Source organism: Schistocerca cancellata, chromosome 11 (assembly GCF_023864275.1).
Source record: "Schistocerca cancellata isolate TAMUIC-IGC-003103 chromosome 11, iqSchCanc2.1, whole genome shotgun sequence".
Taxonomy (NCBI): Eukaryota; Metazoa; Arthropoda; class Insecta; order Orthoptera; family Acrididae; genus Schistocerca; species Schistocerca cancellata.
In genome coordinates this window covers 21459428-21485886 of record NC_064636.1, presented here as the reverse complement: position 1 = coordinate 21485886, position 26459 = coordinate 21459428, and the positions used below count along the sequence as shown (strand labels likewise).

General features: G+C 39.5%; 1 protein-coding gene across 1 annotated transcript in view; it reads left to right on the top strand.

Annotated features, from left to right (window-relative positions):
- The window catches only part of LOC126108671 (basement membrane-specific heparan sulfate proteoglycan core protein), a 761963-nt gene that overhangs the window by 604292 nt on the left and 131212 nt on the right, over positions 1-26459 (top strand). The window contains exons 43-49 of the mRNA XM_049913980.1: positions 1218-1397; positions 7285-7475; positions 9727-9853; positions 11242-11394; positions 12774-13037; positions 15695-15860; positions 25702-25853. Coding sequence (XP_049769937.1) covers positions 1218-1397; positions 7285-7475; positions 9727-9853; positions 11242-11394; positions 12774-13037; positions 15695-15860; positions 25702-25853 — 1233 coding nt within the window. The remainder of the gene's footprint in view (positions 1-1217; positions 1398-7284; positions 7476-9726; positions 9854-11241; positions 11395-12773; positions 13038-15694; positions 15861-25701; positions 25854-26459) is intronic.

The following is a 26459-nucleotide window of genomic DNA, read 5'->3' as shown; positions in this document are numbered from 1 at the left end:
GAATTAAAAATATATATATATTTTCTGAAAGGTTAATTGAAACTAGAACACAGCGAGTGCCTAGAAAAAGACAGATACAATGCAGGAGTCCATAGAGAAGAGGACAGTAAAACTATCTTCCGGCATAATTGTGGCAATAATAGTCAACTAGAACATTGAAATACATATAGTGATTCAAACATCAACCAAAATCAGTGATGCTCCTTCTTCTACCTTTCACAGATTAGGCCTATCAACCTGTTTTGTCCTCAGTTCCATCTTTTAACTAGTTCCATCTTTTAACTGGCTGTCCTACGTCCCTCTAAGGTCGTCTTTAAAATCCTTGTTCGTTCCAGATGTTAGTTCTAGTTTTGTTTTGTCTTCTAATTTTTCACTTATTGCAAAGGCATTCAGTTTTTGTCTGATGTTTTAATTAGGAATCCTGTCACATTTCATGTAACCTTCAACTGCTCATGAAAATTTTATTTCATGTACCTGAACATGATTACAATAGTTTCTCTTCATAACCTAGTTTCTCATACATTAGAATGGGTACAGCCATCACCTTGTAGAATTCGATTTTTATCTGATGCTTTAATTAGCAATCCTGTCCAATTTAATGCAACCTTTGACTGCTCGTAAAAATTTTATTTCATGTACCTGAACATGATTACAATAGTTTCTCTTCATAACCTAGTTTAAGTCATACATTAGAATGGGTACAGCCATCACCTTGTAGAATTCCATTTTTATGTCTCTCTGTGTATTTTTTAATGTTTTGCTTATAGTGCCATGTATACTTAGGTATATGTTTCCTTCCATTCTTAATGGCATTGTATATATTAATAGTCTTTGTCTCTTACATTGTTTTATTAAAACCTTGTCCGCTGTGTAATTTCAGAGTACAGGTATAGTGTATGTTCCACTGTACAGATTTTTGATGTAATTTATTATCTGCTTTGGTATCCACGTTTTGCCATAATTTCCTACAGCCGTTCTCTGTATCTACCATTCCAAATTCTTTTCCAAACTCTATGAAAGCCAGGTAGGTTGGTAAAATAAATTCTCTTCTTTTGTGTATTATTTGTCACACATAAGTTTCTATAACTGCACAACCTCCCTCCTGTGATCCTGTAAGCATAACATGTATCAACTCTCTCACACACCCAGTACAAAGGTCAAACATGCAGTAACAGAAATGTGAACTCATCTATTGAAAACCTCGTGTGTCTCCACAGAACTGCCGAGACCACACCACCGGTCCAAACTGTGAGCAGTGCGAGCCAGGCTACGAGGGTGATGCGACACGTGGAACAGCTGCCGACTGCCGTCCTACCGGAGACAGGCCTCCAACCAGTGACACGTGCTACTGTGACCCGCGGGGCAGCCGTGGACCTGACTGCCCGTGCGTCTGCAAGGTTAGTCTTTGAGTCAGTCCGTTGCACGCTGATACCATTTGATGCTGTGATATAATTTCATTATGGATTATCAAAGCAAAGTCCATTGTGACTCATAGAAACATCTCTTTGACACTTACCAGTGTTGATCTCAAGTGAACTCCATTTTTTCTTATACGTAAGGCACAACAGCACAACAAGTTTTCTGATTGCTTGCTGATTTCCTAGGTACCATATAATCGTGAAATTGTGTTGTAGGATTTCTGCATGAAATCCGTATTTCAAATGCTGGAAACTGTTAATTTCGTCACCCCATATTATTCTGCCATAAATTGAGGATCTGTAACGAGTAAAGACCGTAATAGGTTAAAAGGTTTCATGTAGAGTAACTCCTTTGGCCAATTCCAAAATTATATCAATTGTGCAATAGTAAAATTAAATTAAATGACTTTTTTGAAAAGTAACATTTATTCAGCGGATACCACAGGTAATGAAGAAATATTATGTTCCACTCAGACAATTGTAATTCAAATGCTTCACCTGGTTACTTCTTACTAAAATATAAATCGTAATACTGTACCAAATCCTCCATGTTTCCAGAAATATTACAGATTTGCAAAATCTAATACCCTCAACAAATCAGTTCTCAATCATTTTAAATTTTGTAACAATTATGTTTATTTTATTTTGCCGAGATGGAACTTTGGAAATTTGTGATAAGGTCTTATGGGACCAAACTGCTGAGGTCATCGGTCCCTAAGCCTACAAACTACTAAATCTAACTTAAACTAACTTACGCTATGGACGACACACGCACCCACGCCCGAGGGAGGACTCGAACCTCTGATGGGTGTAGCCGCACAGTCCGTGACGAGGAGCCTGGGACCGCACGGCTTGTCAAGATGGCACACAGTGTTGTAGAAATAATAGTGGACTCAAGTATAGTTGTTGCAACATTAAAATACATTCAAACAAATTTAATAAGCAAGGAAAAAACTCTTTTAAGTTAATACTAAAATAAATTAAAATAGTGCTAGTCTTCAGACCACTAAATTCTCGTATTATATTCATGTTTATACTTCATTTTTGTGAACTCACATCCCTTAAACTGATGGGGAGAGAGATGTCTTTAAACACATTTTAGAGAGATGCCAAACAGCAGTTAAGAGTGAATTGATTTCTGTGAATGCCATCCAAAGTAGATTGGCAAAAATACAAAAATCTGTCCAATGTCAGTTATTACTGTGAAATTATTTTGTAAGTTGTTTACATAATGAATATTGTGCTTTGAAGACATGTCTTTGCTTATCAATATGTGCGTGGCATATAGTAAAACCTTCTAGCACAACTCTGTGCTGCAATTGATTGCAGCCAAAATTTGTGACATCATTGAATTTTTTATATACTTGAATTTAGCATATTTCGTGACAGTACTCACTTTTCTGTGGATGTTTATAAGATGGTATTTGATTTTTTTGTGTTTACTTCAGTCGTCTAGTGAAAGTATGATTCCATAATGCCGTTTCGTCTGCTACGGAAATGTCCTGGTTCAATGCGTTTGCCTCATTTTTGGTGCTTCAAATACCATTTTTCCGAATGTGCTTCCTTCTTGATGTTTATATAAAAAAGTAGTAGAATAACTCATTTTTGCTGGTCACTTGCAAATTATTATAACGGGGACCTGTACATTGTTCCACCGTCACTCACCTAGTGTTCACTGCCGACTGACTATGGTCAAAGACGACTCCAGCGTCAAAGACGTTTCACACAACACACAAGCTTCCACTTGTAACCAGTCTCTCTGCCATTATTCATCACATCTACTAATATTAATCAATATGCTGTCAATCTTGAACATATAAGCAAATTAGCATAAAATAAGGCAAATTACAATTCACAAAAAATATTCTGACAAAAATATAAGAAAATATTTACAACCTCCCTCATTAGATTTGGTATCGACAAATCCGGTAGAAAATAACACATCTCCCAGATCCATCACAAATGGGACTTCAACTTCAAACTTTACTCTAACTCAAACACGAGAAACACGAGAAATGTCATTGGTCTCACTTGAAACTGGGCTATCACAGGTGCGTTAGTGGAACTGATTTCCTACAGTACTTGACATGCTTTGGAGGTTCACATCGAGTCTAATCCAACAGTATTATGCCTGGAGAACTGAGGAAAATGTGTCTGGAGAACTAAGGAAAATGAAGTACCTTGCCTTCATACTATCTGATGCCATGTGACATTATTATCTATGTTGTCCATGTTCCATGGGCCAAAGCTATTGGAATGAGCCAGTACATAATTTATAGAATGCTGATTAGAAATTTTATATAAAAAATTATTAAACCATGAGGGCAAAGGGAGAAATTATATAAATAGTAATAAGTTAAAGAGAAAAGTTCTCAATTACTGTGAGGAACTCTTGGATCGAACAGAAGGTGTGCTCAAGGAAACCTTTCATCTATGATTTCAATACTTTGGGTTTATCAGTTAGTTTTTCCGGTTCTGATGGAACACTGTGAAAAGTAAAATCTGCTGAATGCTGCAAACTTCTCTGTACAGTCCTTTCAAGGAAATGTTTTCTGTCTAGTTTTCACTGTATGAATGGTGCAGTTTTTTTTAGTGAGTTGATATTGCCATCTACAAATGCCATGATGGAGTACATATGTACAGGGATAGCAATTAGAACTCTAGAGACACCTGAACAACGGCCTACATGAACTTTGTGAACTGAATCTTCAGGTCTGTCTGCCTGCCCTTATCTGTTCTGAGAATATTCTTGGTGAATGGACGAAGTTGTCCCAAATATAACACCGCACAGGTTAATAGAATGAAAGTATGCAAACCTTGACAGTTGAGGAGCAGTGGAGACCATGAAATTTCCTGACAGATTGAAACTGTATACCGGACCGAGACTCGAACTCGCCTTGCCTTTAGCAGACAAGTTCTCTGTCAGCTAAGTTTCCAGGCATGACTCACAACCCATCATCACAGCTTTGCTTCCACCAGTACCTCATCTCCTACCTTCCACACTTAACGGAAGTTTCATTCTGAAGCGGATGTCATTCCAATAGTGAATATAGCAGCATACAGTTTTTTTGCAACAGATCTTGAATGCGATGCTTCAAAGAAAGCCTTCTGTCTACCCTCATGCCTAAGAATGTATAACTGTGTTCACTGACTGCCTGACCAAGTTGAGACAGTAAAATTTACCTTTAACAACAGTCCTGTTTCAGAAACTATGGACCGAGCGAGTGGTGCAGTGGTTAGCACACTGGACTCGCATTCGGGAGGACGGCGGTTCAATCCCGCGTCCGACCATCCTAATATAGGTTTTCCGTGATTTCCCTAAATCACTCCAGGCAAATGCAAGGATGGTTCCTTTAAAAGGGCACGCCCGTCTTCCTTCCCTGTCCTTCCCTAATCTGATGAGACCGATGACTTCGCTGACTAGTTCCCTCTCTCAAAACAACACAACCCAGAAACTATGCATTTTGTTTTGTTACAGTTAAATGATAATTGTTCTTTAAATGTCACATACTGATATTATTGACTACCCCATTAGCTACATAATTTATATTACAGTCCATGTCTTTCAAGTAACATATATGTTAGCGACAGGAACAATAATCTTTGAGTTGTTTGTTATGTTTAGCAGCAATTCATTGGTATACAGGGTGGTTATAATCAAACTTTCACTATTTGAGCCAATGTAGACAGAAAATTATATGCTGTATGGGTACCCAACTTTATATCCATGACGTTCAGACTTTGTGCTGCAGGATTTGTGTTGTTAATAGGGCTAGCATTGTGACTTTCCGGTAGGTCCCGGTGCTGATTCAGCAATGTAGGGTTGGAACGCGAGCATCAGTGTGTGTTACAGTTGCAGACGTTCAGCTGGGGTCTGGGCAAAGTGAGAAGGGCTTTACTTGTAAAGCTGTAGCAATAGTGTTGCTGCTCTTCACGAGTATCGGCGCATTAAAGGAATATGGGGATGTTTTCTTTCTGCTCCGGGGTTGAAGAACGTGATTTGGAAGTTCAAATTAACTGGCAATTTGGGAATTGTTCGTAGGAGAAACTGACAGCCAATTGCACCATAAATTGTTGAAGAAGTTACTGTTGCACAGCTGATAATGCTGACGCAGTGTCCTACCATCAAGCAGTGTACGAGCTGTGTTGTGACAGCTGAACGTTCCATAATCCACTGTTCGAAATATTCTTCAAACAATAGTCAAATGATATCTCTAGTGCCGTTACATGCTGCTTATTGTCACATTGAGTAACATTTGAACCTGAAATGTAAACACATACGCAATTACCTAATGTTACTCTCCTGTACAGAAATTCAGCTGCATTTGTGTCACTGGTTTATTCGTTATTTCTTTTCCAGGTGTTGTTACAAATGTTTCCGCATATGAGGGCTGCCTAGAAAGCAATGCATCACCTTTTTTCTTCATCAATTCTTTATTGAACATAGTGAGAATTACACACACGAAAGAATGGTGTTTTATCTACACACCCTATTTATCCAAGTAATCTCCATCCCATTCTATGGCCTTTCTCCAGCACAAAATAATGGCGTGTATGCCCTGTCGGTACCATTCCTTGTGTGGTGGTGGAGCCAATGTTTCACTATGTCAATCACCTCATCATTGACAGACGCAGTGCCAACTGCCGAGTCGTAATGCAACTTTCCTCACGAATGGCATCAGCTCACTGCAACATGTCAGGTGTGGCAGCCGTGGACGGTTTCCCCGACCGCTGCAAATCGTGGTGCTCCGCCGTACTGCCTTCTGATGATCTCACTCTCCGTGTCCAGCGACTAACTGTACTTCTGTCAACAGCAGATGCTCTGTAGGCTTTGTACAAGCATTTGTGAATATTGTCCGCAGTTTCTTTCTCTGCAGTAAGAAATTCAATGACGGCAGGTTGCTTGTAACATATATCATCTACAGATGCCGTTTTGAAACTGTCCTGCCGCTACGCTCTGTCGGAAGTGACAGAAACTGGGCACGCTCACTCAGGACACTTCAAGCAATATATACGTAATGTTGCACATTTGTAGCACTGTTTTTGGCTGAGAAAAAAAATGCGGTGCATTACTTTCTGGACAGCCCTAGTAGTTCTGTTACTCCACGATCACTAGTTTTTTGTGGGAGATCCTCTTAAGTCACAAAAGATTAATTATAACCACCTCGTATGTCACAAAAAGCAAACGGACCCGCAACAGAACCCCGTGGTGGCACCCATACTTCGTATGGCCGCAATCACCTTCAAACCTCTTCCCTGTTTGTTGACATTGGAGCAAATACTTCTGCTTCCTACTTTTCAGATGTGAGCTGAGCTGACGTATTTTTGAGCTTTTTTCCTAATTGCAAATTTTTTCCAGCTTATGCAAAAGTATTGCATGGTCCATACAATCAGATACCTTTGTGCCTTTGTAAAATCAAAGAAAATACCTACCTTCCTCAGCTTATCATGTAGCCTTGTCAGCACCTCTCACGAAAAGGAATGAATTGAATTCTTGTGGGTATTACTTTCCTGTAACCGAACTGCAAGTCTGATAACAAATTATGTGTACTGAGATGTGCTACTACTCTCCTATACATTACTTTCCCCAAAGCTTTTGAAAACTGTGGTTAGCTTGTACATTTCAATCATAATTTCTTGTAATCATTACTGATTGTAGTAATTTTGGTTCCCAAGGCGAGTAACGTGTAAAAATAAAAGTGGCAACACTGTCTTGTTTTTGGGAACTGTTGTTCCTTCTTCAGAGATGAGAGAGTGGGAGATTGGAGAAGGTAGTGAGCACAAAAGTAGACAAAGATGAAGTGGGAGGTGTCACACAGAGGAGTTTTATCAGACATTAATTTTCATTTTTTTTGCACCCGTGCAGACAAACGTGGAAGGCGAACAGTGCAACCTCTGCCGGCGGGGCACGTTCTCCCTGTCCGAGGACCACATCGAGGGGTGCCTGGAATGCTTCTGCAACGGTGTGTCCGAGACCTGCCAGACGTCCAACCTGTACCGCCAGCAGATCCCGATGCAGGTGTTCGACGAGAACCACGGCTTCACGCTCGCTGACAAGTAAGGCCCTCTCTGGATGTTCCTTCTACGGGGCTTCTGCTCCTTTCAATTACGAGGGGACCTTACGGAGTAGCCTCTTTGATTTTCTTTGTACCTATAAGATTTCAAGGTCAGTTCCTGGGCATCTATCCTAAAGCAGTACGACACAAAAAACCGACTTGAAAAATTGCCTTTGAAATGTTTCCATATTTTGGAGTGCTGTTAAGTAGAAATCGTTTTGAACACTTTACTAGAGGCACTGTTAGCTGAGTGTATAGTGCGTGAATCTTGCAATTGTAAAGTTGGTGGTTTGAGGCTCAAAGTAACACCTCTTTTTTTTTTTTCTTCGAATGGAAATGTTAAATAACAAATGTGAAACACCACCATTTAGTAGACGAAAATATTTCTATTTTTAATTGCTAATTGCATAAAAATAAATTAAAATTTGATACAAAAATGTGAAATGCCTTATTGTTAAATGAAAACTTTTGTATATCAATAGTACTGTTCTTCTTCCTAGTGGATTCCCATTGGAACAGAATCCACTGTTTTGTTTGGTGCATGCCATTTTGTACAGTATAATGCTTTGTGTGAATTCAGGTTTTCTGATATTAGATCTATGTTTATAATGTCAAGCCACCATAATTTAGGCCTTCCACACTGTCCCTGGTCCTCTGGCAGTGAGATGAAAGGCTGAGCCGATTACTGGACTGATCGATACCTGCACAGTATGTCCAAAACACTTCTTGCGTCTTCTCATTAATTGGAGCCACTCCAACTAATTGTCAAATTGCGTTGTTGACATGGTCAAACAGAGAAATGCCTAACGATTTTCTCAGTGTCCGCATTCCGACAACGTGCAGTGAGTGTTCAGCACTTCTAGGTGGGGGCCAATACTCAGTAAAGCAACTGGCCTCACCATTGTCCAGTACATCTTTGATTGAATGCCAGTAGGCACCTTCCTATCACAAAGAACACCAGTGACATCTCCGAATCACATCCATGTTGCTTCAGTTCTTGCTCGCACATCCTCATTCGCATAACTATCAGTCTCTAGTCGAACACCGAGGTACTGGAATTTATTCACTTTGTTTTAAATTTGACTCCATCTGGAACCTGAAACTGCTAAGTGACTGTAGTAATTTCATTTTCTGAGAGGAGGTGCAGCAGCAAGTTGCGCTTCTGTTTATTGTTTCAGATCTAGACTTCGGTCACCGAGTCACCATCTCTGATGCAGCAGATAAAGTTTACACATTTCTTCTTCTTCTTCTTCTCCTCCTCCTCTCTCTCTCTCCTTTTTTTTTTTTTTTTTTTTTTTTTTTTTTTTCCCCCCCCCGTAGTCCCTCTTGGAAAATACACTTCGAGTGTTCAAATTTGAATAATGGTAAACAATGGTTGAAACGTGGTAACTTTATCTGCTACATTGAAGAAGGCCGCTCAGTGATGATGAGCTAGATCTGATGCGATAAACGCAAGGTTACGACCGATTGCCATCCCTTGTTTTACAAACTGCATCCACCTTCATGAGAGGAGCCCCATTAATTTGTATAGTTGCAGCAGTTGGAGTTGTTGAATTTCTATAAGTAGAAATATAGTTTATTTTTGAGAATTAGGGATTGATGATCGTGCACTGACTTTCAGAGTCTGTAATTATGAACAAAATTGAAGAGTGCTGGCTTGTGCGGTCTCCCTATGAGGAGAACTGTTTGCCCACATCAAACTATAGCCTAAAAAGAAAGATGATGAGACTTACCAAACAAAAGCGCTGGCAGGTTGATAGACACACAAACATACACACAAAATTCTAGCTTTCGCAACCAACGGTTGCCTCGTCAGGAAAGAAGGAAGGAGAGGGAAAGACAAAAGGATTTGGGTTTTAAGGGAGAGGGTAAGGAGTCATTCCAATCCCGGGAGCGGAAAGACTTACCTTAGGGGGAAAAAAGGACAGGTATACACTCGCACACACACACACACACACACATATCCATCCGCATATACACAGACACAAGCAGACATTTGTAAAGGCCTTGCGGATGGATATGTGTGTGTGTGTATATTGTATATTGAGACCTGAAGTGTGAAGTGTGCTGCCCAGCAAACCCATAGCTGCTACTTGTTAAATTGCTATTTCAATGTTTATGGCCGTGTCACATTTATTTCTTCACAGCTGTAAATTTTTGCTACCAAACAAGATTTTTTGGAATGTGTAATTTTAGTAGTTTGTTACAGTCTCTGTTGGGGTATATAAGAAATTCTGTTTCTCTTTTTGCAGCAACAGACAGACAATAATCAGAGACGGATTCACAGTGAATATGGCCCGCAACGAGATAGAACACCGTGTGAGTGGAGCCGAGCAGAGACTGTTTTGGTCTCTGCCCCCTTCGTTCACTGGTAACAAGGTAGGTGCCCCGCTGCTGTGCCACAGTCCAATTACTACTCCTTATCTGTAAAAGAGATAGGTGGAATGTTAAACTAAAAGAGTGGCAACTGTGATCTAGTATCGTAGGCTGTGTTAAGGCTGCCACACTGCTGCTCGCCAATTTGACCTGGCGATGACTAAAAAAACTCACACGGGTCTCACCGGCGCATTTAACGTGCACCATTGCTACTTGCCTCACTGCAGTTCTTTCCGGGTGATGATGATATCAAGCTGGTTTGTGTTTTATGCCGTGACCGTTGCCGCATGTCCTGAAACTTGAACCGTGATTGGCTGTCACTCTAGCAATCCCACATTTGACTGCTCCTTGTTTCCCAGTTTCTTGCGCAGCGTCCTTGTACTTCTACATCTCCATCTACATCCATACTCTGCAGACTACTGTAAAGTGCATGGCCGAGGGTACATCCTATTGTACCATGCATTAAAGTATGGAGCATACAGAAAATGATTTGAAATGCCACTGTACAAGTTTTAGTTACATTAATCTTCATGATCATTGCAAGAGCTGTAGCGGGCTGTAGCATATTTCTAGATTCCTCCACTTAATGTTGGTACATGAAACTTTGTAAGTAGTTGATACAGAGAGAGAGTTTGTGCAAACGATGCATAGAACATAGTTTTTGCTTAGCAAACTGTAAATAATCTACTCAACTAGTTATGTGAACAGCTGCAGGAAAAAGGTTTGTGTCAGGAGAGACACTGTGCAACCAGCAAGTAGTGACGTTCCACCAGTGAGGCTGCAGCGTAAATGTAACAAGGCTCCCAGCGAGCACCTAGAAGCAGTGTGCCAGCAGTAAACAGCGATCTACCGACAGTGAGGCTGCAGTGTAAACGTACACTTTGTTTGTAAAAACACTGACAGTGATGCAGATACAGTATTTGTTGCAAATACTTAAGATATTGTGTTCCTAGAACTGCGGCAGTGTTTTGGACTCTAAATAGTAGCAGCTGAGACAGTAATATCCATTGATTGATAGAAAAACTTCATGCAAAACCTATTTATATGAAACAGACAATAATCTGCAATTTCCAATGGTTAAAAGAGGATTACATATTACAGCCATTTGTTCTCATGGAAATTCAAAGATACAGCTGACACAAATATTTGGTTGATTTCTGGTAAAGTTAATACAAAACATATTTATATGAAGCAGAAAGTATTCAACAATTTCTAGTGTTTTGTTTATATTGGGTTACATATTGCACTCATAGTTCCAGTAAAGTTAATGGCACAGCTGACAAAAATACCTGACTGGTTTCTGTCGAGTCCGTTGTCATCACATTGTGTACCCTGTACAACCTGAATTATGGTTAGACATCATGTTAATTCTTTAATTTTGTCTTTCTCAGCTCGAGTCATATGGCGGCTATCTGAACATCACACAGTCGTACTCGGCGCAGCCGAACTCTCGCCGCTATTATGACACGGACATTGTTATTGTGGGCAATGGAATCAGCATCTACTGGTCAGGCGTCCCAGACACCAGGCCTGACGTACCATTTGTAAGTATTTACACTAGAAATAGTGTTTCCTTACATATAGTTCTCAACCAACCAAACAACTCGTGTAAACCATTAATAGAAAGCGCAGCACCGTTAAGCACCAGTCCAATATTTATCAAATATTTTTGAGATGTTTTATCACTAAATGATCATTAAATGTTTAAACGTTCATTTTATTCTGAACTGAAGTCTGTATGATGTGTGACCCACATGGGCACAAATACGTCCTAAAAATGTCATCTTGAGAAATATCTTGCCCTGCATTTAACACAGTGTCAGTCCACAAAAATTTCAGCCTGGAGAAGCCCGGAGACCGATATGAAAGTTTTAAGTCTTTCCATCGTATTCCAGACGTGCTCTGTGGGTGACAAACGACGAGATTGGTCAAGCCAGCCAAGGCTCCATACATTCCTAAAAGCATTTGTGGTGTGAACTGCCCTGTGGGGGGTCTTGTGTTATTCTGCTGGAATGCCTTTTGATATCCCGGTTATGAGAGGTATGACAACAAAGTTCATCATTCTTGCAACGTATGGGCTTTTCCTTAGAATTCCGTGACAAGAGGTACGAGTCTCAAGAATCACTGCTTCCTGTGACCTTTCACCAGGTCATCTGCAGACACATTGGCATCAGTCTGACCACCAAAAACAGAAACAGGACTCGTCCCTAAATATCACAGAATGCCACTAAATGACCTATCTACACTGTGCAAGTCTCTGTTGTCTCTGATGCAGTGTTCCTGACAGTTTGTGGTGACACTCTGCCTACATCCCATGCCCAGATTTCAGCTGTTTTCATCTATCTCTCAGGGCAAGTTGAACAATCCTACAGTCTTCCTGTGGTGTAGTCCTTGTGGAAGGACCCATACCCACCCTTACCACTCATTCTACGGTAATTGGACTACTCCAGTCTGTTGGTTTGATGCTACATGTCCCTCATGCCAATGATTCACCATCTCCCAAAGCGTGAGTTGTGGTGGTAAGCTTCACGTGCACTTTTCTGGGTAAGCCATGTTGTGATGTCCATGTGAAAAGTTCTAGTTCTCAGGAAGCTCCCGTACGGATGAAATTTTAACCGACATGCACTACAGGCACGGAAATATTGGAGTATGAGATTGGTAGCATTTGGTTGAGGAGTTCATGGTGTAACACTTTCGATTCCTGTCTGTGTAATGTCAGGCACACTTAAAGTTTGCATGAACCTCTTGTCTTTGGATTGTGAGGTCTTGTGTATATGTTCAATGTTTATATAAACATAGCTTTGTGAAACTGTCAAATATTATGTAAATATCCTGTATATTCGAAATAACTTGACAAAATACTTTGTAGGATAATGTTGTTATTTAAGACACCTTCAGTAACAGATCGTTCATTTGTCCTCAGACATACAGCGTGCAGCTGAAGGAAGGTGTGTGGCAGAGGCTGCTTCCGACAGGTCCGGGACCCGCGTCTCGGCAGGACATGTTGCGCGTGCTGTCTGCTGTCGAGGCTATCCTGGTGCGCGCCTTCCACGCGACACTCACCACCGCCACTCGAATCTCCGACATCTCCCTCGACACGGCAGTGCCGCAGCCTACGGGTCAGGCAGCTGTCCGCGATGTCGAAGTGTGCCGCTGCCCGCCCGGTTACCGAGGATCGTCCTGCGAGGTAATTTTTTGGATTAACTTTAGTATTTGGTACTGCTTCACCAACTTGCAATCGACACTGTCACCTTTCAACCTAACCTAGACCTCACGCTGCTTTACAGATCGGTGTATCTATCACTACATGCAAGATTTTGTATTTGTCGTTGAAGCATCACCAAATCGCTATGAAATTATCACTTCCAACTAAACCTGGCTACTCTGCAGTTCATTCTGTAATTACAGCTAACATTCCAAAAATTAATCCTTACTCAAAAGAAAATTCACCACATATTCTGTTCTTTTTCTATGCCACGTCATCATTATACTATGGGACGAGGCCTACTTTGGGTATCTGTAGTTTCAGTTAACGCGAGTTTTCAGCACAGGAGCAAATTGGAAAGTCAACAGCTATTTAAACAGAAAACAGTATCTTCTTCTTCTTTTTTTAAAAAAAAATCAGATTGATATCTGAATATAGCCTCTGTTCAGCTTAGTATAGCAGACAAAATATTAGGCACGTCCTTAGAAGAGTACACTGGTCACTTTGGAGTGCTGTATATGGAAAATATGTGCCAGTCAGTTGTATGGAATTGGCACAGCATTGAAACGTGGCAGAAAGGAGCTATTGTGTATTGGCATGGCGATGGCCACACCGTGAATGAAATTGCCCAATATATTGGTGTATCAGTGTGGACTGTCCAGTGTATCTACAGAAGTAGAGTGTACTGACGTAACATTAGGGGATGGTGCACATGGTAGTGTTGAGGGCTCCATTGTGAACAATCGTGCAGTAGGGGAGGTACAGTTTGATGTCTGTGTGTCATATAAATTGTAAGCTTCAGCTAGTGAGTCTGTAAATGGTCATATAAACACATTGTGTTAGTACGACGAATAATTTGACAAATATAGACATGAAAAGTCAACAGTTTCACAGGAGGGTATTGATAAAAGATACAGTAGCATAAAGAAAGCAAAACAGGTCCAACCACAAGTTGCCAGAGTGAAATCTCATAAAATAAAATAGAAGCAGTAAAAAATGTAGTGCAGCAAACAGCTTTGCTTCCTACAATACTTACAGTCTAAGATAATGAACGTGTGTCACGGGGATGTTATGTGTCAGTCCTCGGACAACTTGTACGACAGTTTTACCTAAATATACATTTTTCTTCTCTTTGCTCCACAACTTTTGTGAAGTAGAGAAATCTCTGGAAGTACTTGTAGCAATGTTTTCCCACCTCCACCTTTGTTCTCTTTATTGTGCAGTCGAAGTACATAGCAGTTTGTTCATTATTCTCAATTGGAATATTCCGACAAAACTTTAATGGCATTGCATATAATCACACGTGCCTGATTATGAAGAACTTCACGAAGTGATACAACGAGAACTCCCACGGTGCACAGGTTGGCAGGTGACGGTGGACTGAGGCAGCTACCCATTTGTAATGACGCAATGGAATTGTACGAGGCCACGTTATTTTGCACAAGTGTTAACAGTGTATGCCTCACAGTCCTGTAACACAGCAAAAGAACAGTGGTCATAAAAATGTCTGGAGCGGGAGCAACCAGAGACGAGTGTCATGCCTTGCTGATACCAGTCAGCTTCCAACTTGGCAAGAATCACTGCTGTCACTGAATAAAGGTTCATCTCAGTCAGTTTCAGAGGAAACATTGTGCAAAGCAAGCTGCATGAAGGGCACATGTGGAGTTTGGTACCTCGTAAGAGGCCCTTGCTCACAGTGGCAAATGAAGCTGTTGCCCATTGTAACTTATTTTGTTACTTAAAGGAAACTAAAATCATTTGTGCATTCTATGCAAACAATACTGTACATTATTTGCACTGCCTACAGTGTGTTTGAGAACAAGTATTACAAGCAATATTGACTTTCTTGTATTCTGATATTCATTCTCGTTAGCAATTGTCGTGCAGTGACTTTGGGTCCTTGGACTCAGATACTACGAACTGAGTTGATATTTAAAGAAAAATTGACGAGTGGTAATCTTTTCATCACAGGTAATTTTTTATTGCAACCATCTCCATACATTTCTTCCAACTCTTTCCTAAGAAATCTAACATACGGCTCTTCACTATCGACCCTACATCATAAGTATTACTGTACAAAAAAGTTTGTGACTACTTAAAATAGCACTTAGAACAAGTATCGTATATATTATTCCTGGCTTCTATATCAGAACTGATTTCAAAAATATACGTTGTAAGCTGCAGTACAGCTATTTCAAATATTTCCGAGTTGCAAAATAAATTAATGTATGGTCTTTCATTTTTTGAACAAAATACAGAAAAAAAGTTACTTGGATATAGCAGAACCATAATCGTTTTTGAACCGTGTAATATCTGGCCTCTAGAAAATATGACTGAACAGACCGAGATCCCTATAATCACAAATTGAATAGACTTGATACCATAGCGTGAAAATAAGTGTGTGGAATGGTACTTAGTGTCACAGAGCTCTGTACAGAATAAACTTATACCTATAACAACATTACACCGTGCATGTTTTCAGCCTTCCTACGTACAAAAGCTCATTCAGTAGTTCTATAACTTGAGTGTTAATGTGATGCTTTTTTTGTGACACATCATCTCACTGCTATACTACGGAGACATTAACGAGGTTGCCCTTTCCGAACCACACGTGTCACATTGCCGACGGGTTTCCACAGTCTTGCTCGCCCGGCTACTACCGTGACACGAGCCGCGGGCCGGAGAGTGCCACCTGCGTTCGCTGCCCGTGCAACGGCAACGAGGAGAGCTGCTACGCTGACCGCGACGGCCGCGTCACCTGCGTCTGCCAGCCCGGCTACACTGGCCGCTACTGCGACTCCACAGGTACGGGTCGGCCCCCGAGTCAGTGTCGACATTCTCACCAGTGTCTGTGAGAATGTCACTGAGTTTTCTACCCGTAAACATCTTCTTATGGTCTCTCTTTCAGGACTTCTTCTGACTGTCCATCATCCTTGTTTGACTATCTTGCTATTCTGTGAATGTATTGTCAAAATACCCCTTGGAATTACAGTCCAATTTAAATTAGTTGGCATTTGACATTTAGCCTACTGAACTGCTCTGACCAGCAATACGCAAATGGGTATTGTATCGGTACTGCCAGCTGACTTGAAATTTCCACCGTACAAAACATTGTACCTTCCATGATTTGGTAACTTAACCTGACACAAATATTTTGTCCGTTTCAAGAATAAATGTAACACTGGGTCTGATTAGAATGAAGACCACGTTTTTAAAATGCTGAGAGACACTAAAGAGCTTAATACCATATGCAAATTTCAGATTTCGTGGGAGACAGATATTTTAAAGTGGGTGACTGGAGAACAGAGCTCTGTAACGGCTGCCTGCAGACAGTAGGCTACTCGTCACAACAACTTTGCACCTTTTGGATATTGAGTATCAGGTTGACAACTAATTTAAATTGGCTTACATTTGTGATGCTAAAGGCTCTTTCATTGCCTTCAGTATGTACTGTTCATTAATATGCTGTAAATAACTGTATGATAAGATTTTTTTTTCTTCACAGTTTGTTCTGACTACACTGTTGTTGGACTTTCTTGCTGTCTGTGAGTGGGTTCTTGAAATTTCTGTTGAAAATATTTCTGTTACTGAAGATACTTCCCATGTCCTCAATGCATACTCTTTACAAAGCTGCTGCATATTTTTTAAAAACAAATGTAACCATTCCTCAAAGCACTCTTAGTTATCAGTATATGCCTCGAATGAGTTGTTTGCGAGATAACAGTGAATGGTTGAGAGCCACCACTGGCTATATTGTCCTACTTGGTATAAATGTATTTGACATGTAAACTTTTCAATTAAGTCCCCATTTGATTTGGCTCAAATTTCACAACATTAACAAGAGATGCAATACTGCTTCAGCACATTACACATTACAATTTAATGTACGCTCACACCTGTTAAAGGAGGTGTTTCACATGTTGTCCTTGCATTTGGATGCAATAATGCATTCATTTCCACTAAGTTACAAATTATTTCAAAATCCGTCTGACAATCTTGTAAATCTTGACAAGACTATGCAATTCACTGTTCCAGATCTTAAAACCGTATCGGCAGAAGTGGTGTACTCTTCATTTTTGATATGACAACAGGTAGAAAAGTCCTTGGGATTGAGGTCAGGTAACCTTGGAGGCCAAGTTATAGGGCCTTGCTTGACCTATATGTATCGGACTGTACTGGCGCATTACGTGGTATCCTACGTCAGCAGCAAAATGTGCCGGTACCCATTGTGCATCTGCCACATTTCCCCAGCCATTGGCAATGTACGAAAAATTTGTGTCAGTTAGATGGAGACATGAACAAGTTAACATCTCAACATTTGTACTAACTTCATACAGAAGTCATTGCGGCTTGTAACCATACATTTGCATTTATCTCAGGAATGACTAATCGGCAGGCCCATGTTTACTATAACATTTTTGCCTCTATTGTTGTGTATTTTCACCTGTGTCAGTTTTTGCTGTTATGATGCAAGCTGTACAAAATTCAAGTGCATAAGTCTTTACACATGCAATACCCAGGAGAAAATTGTTAACTATAATTCTGTCATAATGTATCCTTTCAAATAGCGTGCAGAATCTACTGCAGTTGTCTTGCGGACCAGCTGATAAATCCACTTCTTTTGTAAGTGTACTTCTGAGTTCAGTAACAACAAATGCCTCGACTACCCTTTCACACCTCGCTGAGTGAGGTACTTGTATCGAATCCGATCTCGTGCTTCATCCTTAGCTGCCTAATTGTTGAACCCTAATGTTCCCTCATTGTCAAATATGAGCTTGCCCTTAATCAGTATTTACATTGCAGGAAAAACATTTCTCGCATTAAATAATTCTCAGTATTCTTCTCATATGAAATTAAAATAAATATTTCAAATTTTAAAGATAACCTCAGTCACCTTTTCCAGGAGACTGGCTGTCATTATAGCGTCAGAGATTTTGTTAATTTCTGACATTAGAAGCAACTGTTCGAGTGAAGATAACTTGAAAATTTCTTTGTGATCTCTAAATGTTGTAAGTCATGTGTGATGCAACACTTATAGTTGCTGGCCTGTTGTAAGTTATCTGTTCTAATTTGATACGTGAAGAATACTGAGAATAATTTGCACTAACATGACTCTTTTTGGTACAATATTAAATCCTAATTTTCCTTCCTTTTCTTTTGCTCTCTTTGGTATTTTCTTCACTTATGTGCCCCTAATGCCCATAAATCCTTTGCAATTATTAAAATTATTTCAAATCTCTCTTTGCAATTACTAAAAGCTGTATATTTAAATTACCATATGGATTTCATTTTACTGATAAAACGTATCAGTGGTAGCATTTCTGTCTGATTTCTGCTTTCATCTGAAAGAAATGTCTGCATCCATGTTTTCTAGGCATTCTTGTGTTTGACACTGATGTATTTGGCCTGATTTGACTTTGAATTAAAGCAGTAAGCTTTGTCAGTTGAGACTAGGCAGAATTTATTTTTATTTCCAGTATTCGTTTCAGAGTATCGAACCTCCAGCATTAAATGGATTTAAGTCAGTTAATATTAAAGCATGTACATATTTTATGTACAACTTTTGGGTAACCTGTGGCACTGTATTTAACTGATCACAGGCTTGTTTTCATGTTGAACATTAATTATATACAGTGTGAACCTAAATTTGAGCACTTGGACACTACAGCACGATTCCTTGCATACTAGTAATTTAAAAATTCAGTTACAAAATTTTGTCCTGTTCATATTTTCAGTCAAAGACAGGCAATTTGACAATACTGTAATCACAAGTAAATTACAAAAAGTACCTCTGTTCAATACTTCATAGATATGTTGCCCACTTAGTACAGTGGATATAGTTTTGTATCAGAATGCTGAAGTTTGATTCTGTGTCTAGTTGTAATTATTTTTTATTTTCTAATTTTAGATTTTTATACAGCAGTTGTAGAAGGTCTTACACAAAACACGTGCACTAATTTAATAGTAACACATAAATTAGAGTAAAATTGTGTTTATCATTGCAATTTTAAAGGCGTATTTTACCTTTTATGCATTTATTTCATTCTCTTCCAAGCAGTACACACTTCCATGCTTTCCAGACCATTGACATGCTGTCACTGATGTTCTGTTTAAAATATTACAACTAGCCCCTTTTACTTAATGTGGTATTTCTTTTTTAATATATCCATATTGAAAAGCTTACAGAAATTACACCTAGATCCAGAACCGAACTTGAGTATTCTATAGCAAAACTTCACCCATAACACTAAGTGCACACAGATACAATGTAGCCAGATTGCATTTCTTTGATGTCAATTTTCAAGCGAAACTGTGAATGGGGCAAAGTTTTCGTCAAGTAATTATTGGAATGCAAGGAATCACACTGTGGTGTATGAATGCATGAATTTTGGTCTAGCGTGTATAATAGTGTAGGCAAATTGTGTATGCTTTAAACATATCAGGTAAAGAGCCTGTGGCTGCTGAAATATAGTCCCACATGTTGCCCAAAAGTCTTGACATACTGTACAAATGTGCATTTTTGATTGACTTTAATCCACCAGATAATGAAGATTTCACCCTTTGTAGAGCATAATGGAAAGTACAGTATAATAAATACCGACTGAATACAGTAACTTGTAATTACGCATTCTATTTCGTAACAGCCGTGGCAAAGCGCAATGTAAAAATGTTTGCATTTGGAGTACTACACTTTTTATGTAAAACACAGCTAATGTTTAATTATGAACATAAGTTTTGCTAATTTACAAATGTAAATACGCATTGGTTGTGCAATATTTTGTCTTGTTTTATAGCAGCATATGTGTAGTGCTGCGCGCCAAGGTGAAATTGGGCTCAAATCTTCAGTGCCAAATGTAGAAATACGACGGTAATACGCATGCGGGTGACACTTCCAGATGTATACTTAAACCAGAGAAAAATGCTACAATTAATGATGTTTTAAATTAATAAAATGAAATGTGTGTGATAACATGAATGCACATTTTCACCAGTTTTTAAAGAGATTTGAAATATCTTCAATAATTTCCTCTGTTGTCCCCACCTCTAGAGGCCGTGGTACTGTCGAGAAATTTTTTCCGACCTCACGTCTGGCTACACAGACTGAAGACTATCAGTTTCATTTACACTACTCACTGCACCTCCTCCGTAACTTCCTTCTCGTTCCCGCCCTCTCCTTTACACTTTCTCGCAAACTGCCACACTGCCGCAGTAGCCTCGTAGGTGGCAGAACTGAGTGAAGCCGCGGGGCGGTGTGGCGTCGTACAGGCGGGCTCCTGATGGAGCTGGTGCCACAGCGCGTGCGCCGCCCCGTCGGCTCGGTGGTGACCTTCTCGTGCAGCTACCACAGTGCGGAGCAGATGGAGATAGAGTTCCGGCATTCGCCCGAGAGCGACGACGACGACGACGGTGCGGAGGCGGGCATGGCTCAACACCCGCACGCACTGCAGCGTTACCCGTGGGGCGGCCGCCGCCTGCTGCCGGTCACTGTCACCGCCGATACGTCTGCTGTCGAGTGCATCATCGTCAATGCTGAGGGGCAGGCCGTGGGCATGCTCATGTCGGTCATCGAGCCAGGTCTCTCTCGTCGGGGTGCTCGTGGGGGGTCGCGGTTGCCTGTCACGTCGGTCTCTGCCTTCCATTCCGTGAGCCTGGGAAATTCTGGAAAATTATTGAGTGCCACTTCGTCGAAAATTGGTGTGATGACCGTACAGATTAATTCTTACCGAGTCCACCACCCCTAACAAAAAGTTGTGGGTGGGTTGGATATCTAAGCTGCTGCTATTAATGCTACTTGGGGGGGTTTGCGAGCAAGAGAACATTACCGGATTCCAACTAACAGATTCATAGTCTCGTAACTGCTCTTGGTTGTTTGAATTATATGTTATTTTTGAAATTTTTTCTTTTTGCTGAGTGCACTTGATAACAGGAATTACTGTTTTAAACACTATCTGTGGAACTGAAGAAAAATGTTAGTGGCATCAGCAAATGATGTACAATAAACAAAAGCAATGTTTATACAGTTGGGGGCTGTTGACAACCATTTTGTAGTGCATAAAACAGAAAAAAATGAAAGGAACAACCAATGGGAGACAGAATGGTCTAAATAGGGGAAATAAGAAGTTTGCATTTGAACCATTATTTCATGCTTGCTACATCTATATGCAGCTATCTGCTTCAAACACAAAAAGTTCTGTTTGAATGATAGAAATTTCTTGTACATGCCACCTAAGAGAGGATCTTTTTTTAATTTAAGGTAATGAAATTCTGGTTCCCGAATAGCAAACTTGTCACATATTTGGATTGTGTGGTTACATAATCATTGCCTCGTGTACACACTACAGTCCACATAAACAAAATGTGACAAGCACCATTCCCACTTTGGGGAACGCACTTCGCGATATTTAGAGGAAACTGATTAACGTCGGAAGTAAGGCAGAGATCGCACACGGCACAACGCGCCCTCTGCGGCATTCCCAGAATTGGTCGTTTGAGGAGATCTCTTCAGTTGTGTCTTCTGCACTCGCCTTTGTCCGTCTGATGCTGTAGTTTTGTTTGTTTCTTCTTTCTCAGCTCAGCAGTTGTATTTTGCTGAAGTTGTAAGTTTCCATGTTATTTGCTGACACAGAGTTTGATCCTGCACTAAATTATGTTCAGTCTCCATGTTTCCATTGTGTGTCTTATAGCAGTTGGGGAGTAAAAAATCAGGCGGTTGACGAAATTGAGTGCTTCGGTGTTCATAACATTTTCATTTCTTGTTACGAGAGTGATATGAACAAAGTAAATATTATTGTTATTATTATTATTATTATTATTATTATTATTAGACAATATTAATCGTGAAGATTTGAAAAAGAAAATCCACATTACATAAAATTGGAGCAAAATCTTAAGTAAGAACTAACTGGCTGGGATTTGCAAGTGATTTAGCTCTCTCAACTCTTGACATGGAAAAAGTTCTTGCCCAGGAAAAAAAAGAAGAAGAAGAAGAAGAAGAAAATCCTTGAAAATAGGATTATGAGTGTTCTTTGAGAAAACTGAGATTTTGGTGAAATCATCAAGCACAACTACAGTGAGAAAGACACATGGATGAATATAACCAACAAATTAAGAATCTCAATTTCTAACTTGGTCAACAGGTAATAAGGAATGCTCCTCACTAGACACTTAAGATTCAACACAGCTCTCCCAGAAGCCACTTGTGCTTATGAAACTCTGTTCCATATTAAAAATTAAGGAAGAACTGATCAGCTTGTCAAAAATGAAAGAAGTCATAAGAACTTCAATAAATAAAAAATACCAGGTCGAAGGAGCCTGGAGAATCCTACCCGAAGAAACTGTCTATCGGGATTGACACTCATACCAGCACAGTGAAGAAGAAAAGAATCTCTTATTTCTTTCTTAAGGAAACAGGATTTTACAACAATTTAGAAAGAAGACGAGTGGCCAATGGATCCGAGAAATTCAGTAAGATCTTCAAGCAACTGGACTCAAGGTAACAGATGCAAAGAACAAAATTAAATAAATATTCTTCTAAAGAAACACAAATGTTCAATGGAAATTACAGGTGGGAGGGTTTTAGAGATTTCAGACAAATTGTGCAGAGTACTACTGGAAAGACCAAAATGGTATTGGGCGGATGGCATGAATTGAATAGTACAACTTTCAAAGAAAAGTTGAACTTGGTGTGTCTCAAGTGGTCCATTGTGGCCACTAAAGTTAGTAATAATGATAATAATAATTACAACATCTGATGTTTTTTTAGATAATGTAATCATATTTGATAAACTACTATCTGAAAAAACTGCTTAAATATTCAGGCAAATCTCAATAAGCTTTCAAAATGATGCAAAAATTGCCACTTTGCTCTAAATCTGTAGAAATGTCAAATTCAGCATTTCACAAAACACAGCAAAATGCATATGGTGCCACCATTGTAAATCCAAACTGGCATGGTCTGCAGTATTCAGGTACTTGAGGAAAATCTACATTAACCAGAAGCTGGATGAGACTCTGTGTGAGCATCAGCATGCAGAACTGTTGTCATTGTACGGCAGCTGTGTTCGTCACATGTTGTTCTCGTCTGTGTCATTACTGTTACTGTCCCGTCCATTCCATGTTGTGCATCGTCCGTGTGTATATTCTCGTTCATCTCCTGTTTGTCAAGCTCTGCCCAGAAAATTTGTTTCAGGTGGCGTTTCTTTCCATTTTGTAGTAGTTTCAACATTAATTTGTTTTTATTTTTTACAGCTTTTGTGTTGTTTATATTTTTTCAGCTCCTTTTTATGGTGATGGATTAATTTGGTAGTTTGAGTGAAACTGAGTGTTGTTTGTTTTTTCTGGTGCAAAATGAAAATTTATTCTGGCTGAATTTAATTGAAAAGTAAAATAAATTATTAAAATGGTTGCAAATTGGCAGTCGAGTTAATACTTGTAAAGTATTAGTAATAAAGTGGACATTTCCAGAATACATAAATTTATGTTGTTTACCTTTAAAACCAGGTGTGTTTTTCTGGTTTTTGATGTGTACTGTCATATTGCAACAAACATACAATTTCAGCCAGAATCGTACAAAAAATAAATTTTTACAACAGTGTTTTTTGATCTTATTGTTTTTGTTCCCACTTACTGCTGTTGTTTTTGACAGAGACTATTTACAGAGAAACTCACATAAAAATGATCACGACTAACCAGTGTTTGTCTCGTACTGTTTTTCAGTGATGATTCTGAGATGAATTTATCTTATTGCACCGTGTGTTTAGTTTGGAATATGTTCTGTAATTGCAGCTTCTGCTTCAGGTCTGAGGTGGTTGGGTCTGCAGCCTGTGCTTGCTTCTGAACTGTTGTCTCCTTTCATTCTCATTTTGTGTCACCTTGTCTATTTTTAGTGTTATGTAGAATATGATATCTTTTTGCTAAGTTGTGAGGGTTAGAGAGTGTGTGACAAAAGTTAATTCTCTATCAGCATTCACTGATACAATGTTCACTGAATACAGAGACCTAATTTAAGATTTCTGTGTTGGACTTTTGTCTAATTTAGCAAGGGATGCCCCTCCTAAGAGTTGTCAGACTGGTTCGTCACATCTTTCGTGCGGTAATGGAAAGTGTCGATTTGTTTCCCGTTATGAGCAAAGTTATTTTTAAAGTCGAATTTTATGTGCTCACTTGATAGAGTCCAGTATGATATATGTTTTATCTGTATGTATTAACATAAACATTAACAGAAACATTAAAAAAATAATGACCAGAGCTCCAGTGGCAGCTATGCAGTGCTGCTTCATGATGGTAGCACTCGACACGGTTCAGAGTGGCACACAAGCTGGCCGCAGCACTGGTAATTCATTGTATTTTAATGTTCCTGTTAATACGTATCAATACAAAATATATCGCACTAGACTAATTTTAGGCCACTCTATCAAATGGGCACATAAAGTTGGTAAGTCTTAGGAGGGACATCAGTATAAAAGTGACGTGTATGGTCATTCTAGAACCGTAAGTGAAGTGCTGATCTAGTAGTTGCAAAAGAAGTTTTGCACACTCCATACATTAAATGTAGAAAGTATGAGGCGTAGTCAAAAAGTATTGTGAGGGTGAACTCTAGCAGCAACTGCTGACACTGAAACCATTTGGTGTAACTTGTCTGATTGGCTGAGCCGTTGAGACAGGCAGCGACATGTTGGAACATGTTCTTACTTGCCAGTCAGCATCCTGAGACGTATATTAGAATAAATTAGTTTTTCTGGAATTGTCTCACTATTTTCAAGGACTAATTTGTCTATCCATAACTGCCTACATATATTTCTAGAATTTGCAGTAGCACATGTTGTGTATGTGAGATGTTGCAGCGTGCACATCGATGGTAAATGCAAACTGTAAACATCATCTTTAATTAATAGGCTCCCAAATCTGCGTACAACAAACCTCAGAGCTTTTTAAGTAAATTGGGTTCCATTTCAAGACCTTCAAAAGAATTGAAATTATCGTTATTTGCACTTTAATTTTCATATTCTTGCAGGAAACTAAATGATCCTGTGACTAAATGTGCTTATAGTGCTCCCTTGGGGAGTTGCAGAGATTACCTTTACATCTGTCGATTCCATCTCAATAGAAACAGCATACTTGGTTGTAAATTTATAATGTCCTGAATCCAATCACAAATCTGGTCTGTTCCTCAGTAAACTCATATTCTGTTGACTTTTGTAACTATATCGAATGCCTTCTGGAAGGCAGAAGACACAATATTGACCTGGGTGTCTTTGTCTACAGTGCCCTTCATTTTAGACATGGGAAATGGGTACATTACGTGGCTAAGGGAACTAGGAATAAAATTTTTGAGATTTGGGAAATGAGATTCCAAAAGGAAATTGTACTGTGGGCTATAGAATGGGTCTATGGCAAGGAGATATTTGTTCACGCATTTACAATAACTGCACACGAGAAAATTATCATGGGAATAATGTGTAGGGGATTACGTGCAGTGTAGTCAACCTGCACAACGTAATCATACAGCAGTGTGTGTGTGTGTGTTTTACATTTAGTGGCTATGACATCCCAATAATCATTGGAAAACTTTCAGTTGTTGGCACTAGTATGATATGTGACATTGTATGCGATGCAGCAGTTAATGTTACTGTTGTTTAACATGCAGAACGACCACCAATTGTGACACCATCACCGTTGCCGGGATCTACTGACTCTCCGCAGCCGACCATAACGGTCAGGATTTCTGAGCCATCCATCCAGATTGTCGAAGCCGGCAGCACTGTCCGCTACAGGTGCACAGGAGTGTCTATCTATGAGGTAAGCAGTTTGAGGCACTCATTCTCCTTTCCTAAACATCTGAGAAGGAAACCTAACCTGTGGCTTAAGTGCCGATATGTACAAGGTGTGTTCACAAAGTAAGTGAAATTTTTATTTTTTTGGAGAAGTCGGGGAATTTTACAAAGGTCAGGAATAAAGGAAAGGAAGTAATTTCTTTAGAAAAGACAGGGAATGCTTTAAATCCGTTTGCTTACATGCTTTAAACTGAGGTACAGTAAGAATAGTTGATAGATTTGTCAGTATTGTTTTAGTCCCCATTTTCATAAACAGGCACATTTTTTCTGGACTGATAAATGTTCATTTTCTAAGATTTTTTTCCTGTAAGTATGTTATGAAAATGTTATCAAAGAAAACTTTTTTCACTGAACAATGGTTACACTCTAATCAGTTTGTTGGATTATTAAGAACAGGACCTGCAAATGTTCAGGCTTACCTGGGGGAGGCAGGGGTTATTGTTTCTAGAAATTAGAAATTCAGCCATTCAGTCAATTCCAAGCAAACCTGAGACACATTGTGTGTTGATTTCAAAACACATTGGATAGTCAGCTGAATCGTTTTGTATAAGGGACGATGTTTCAAAAGGCA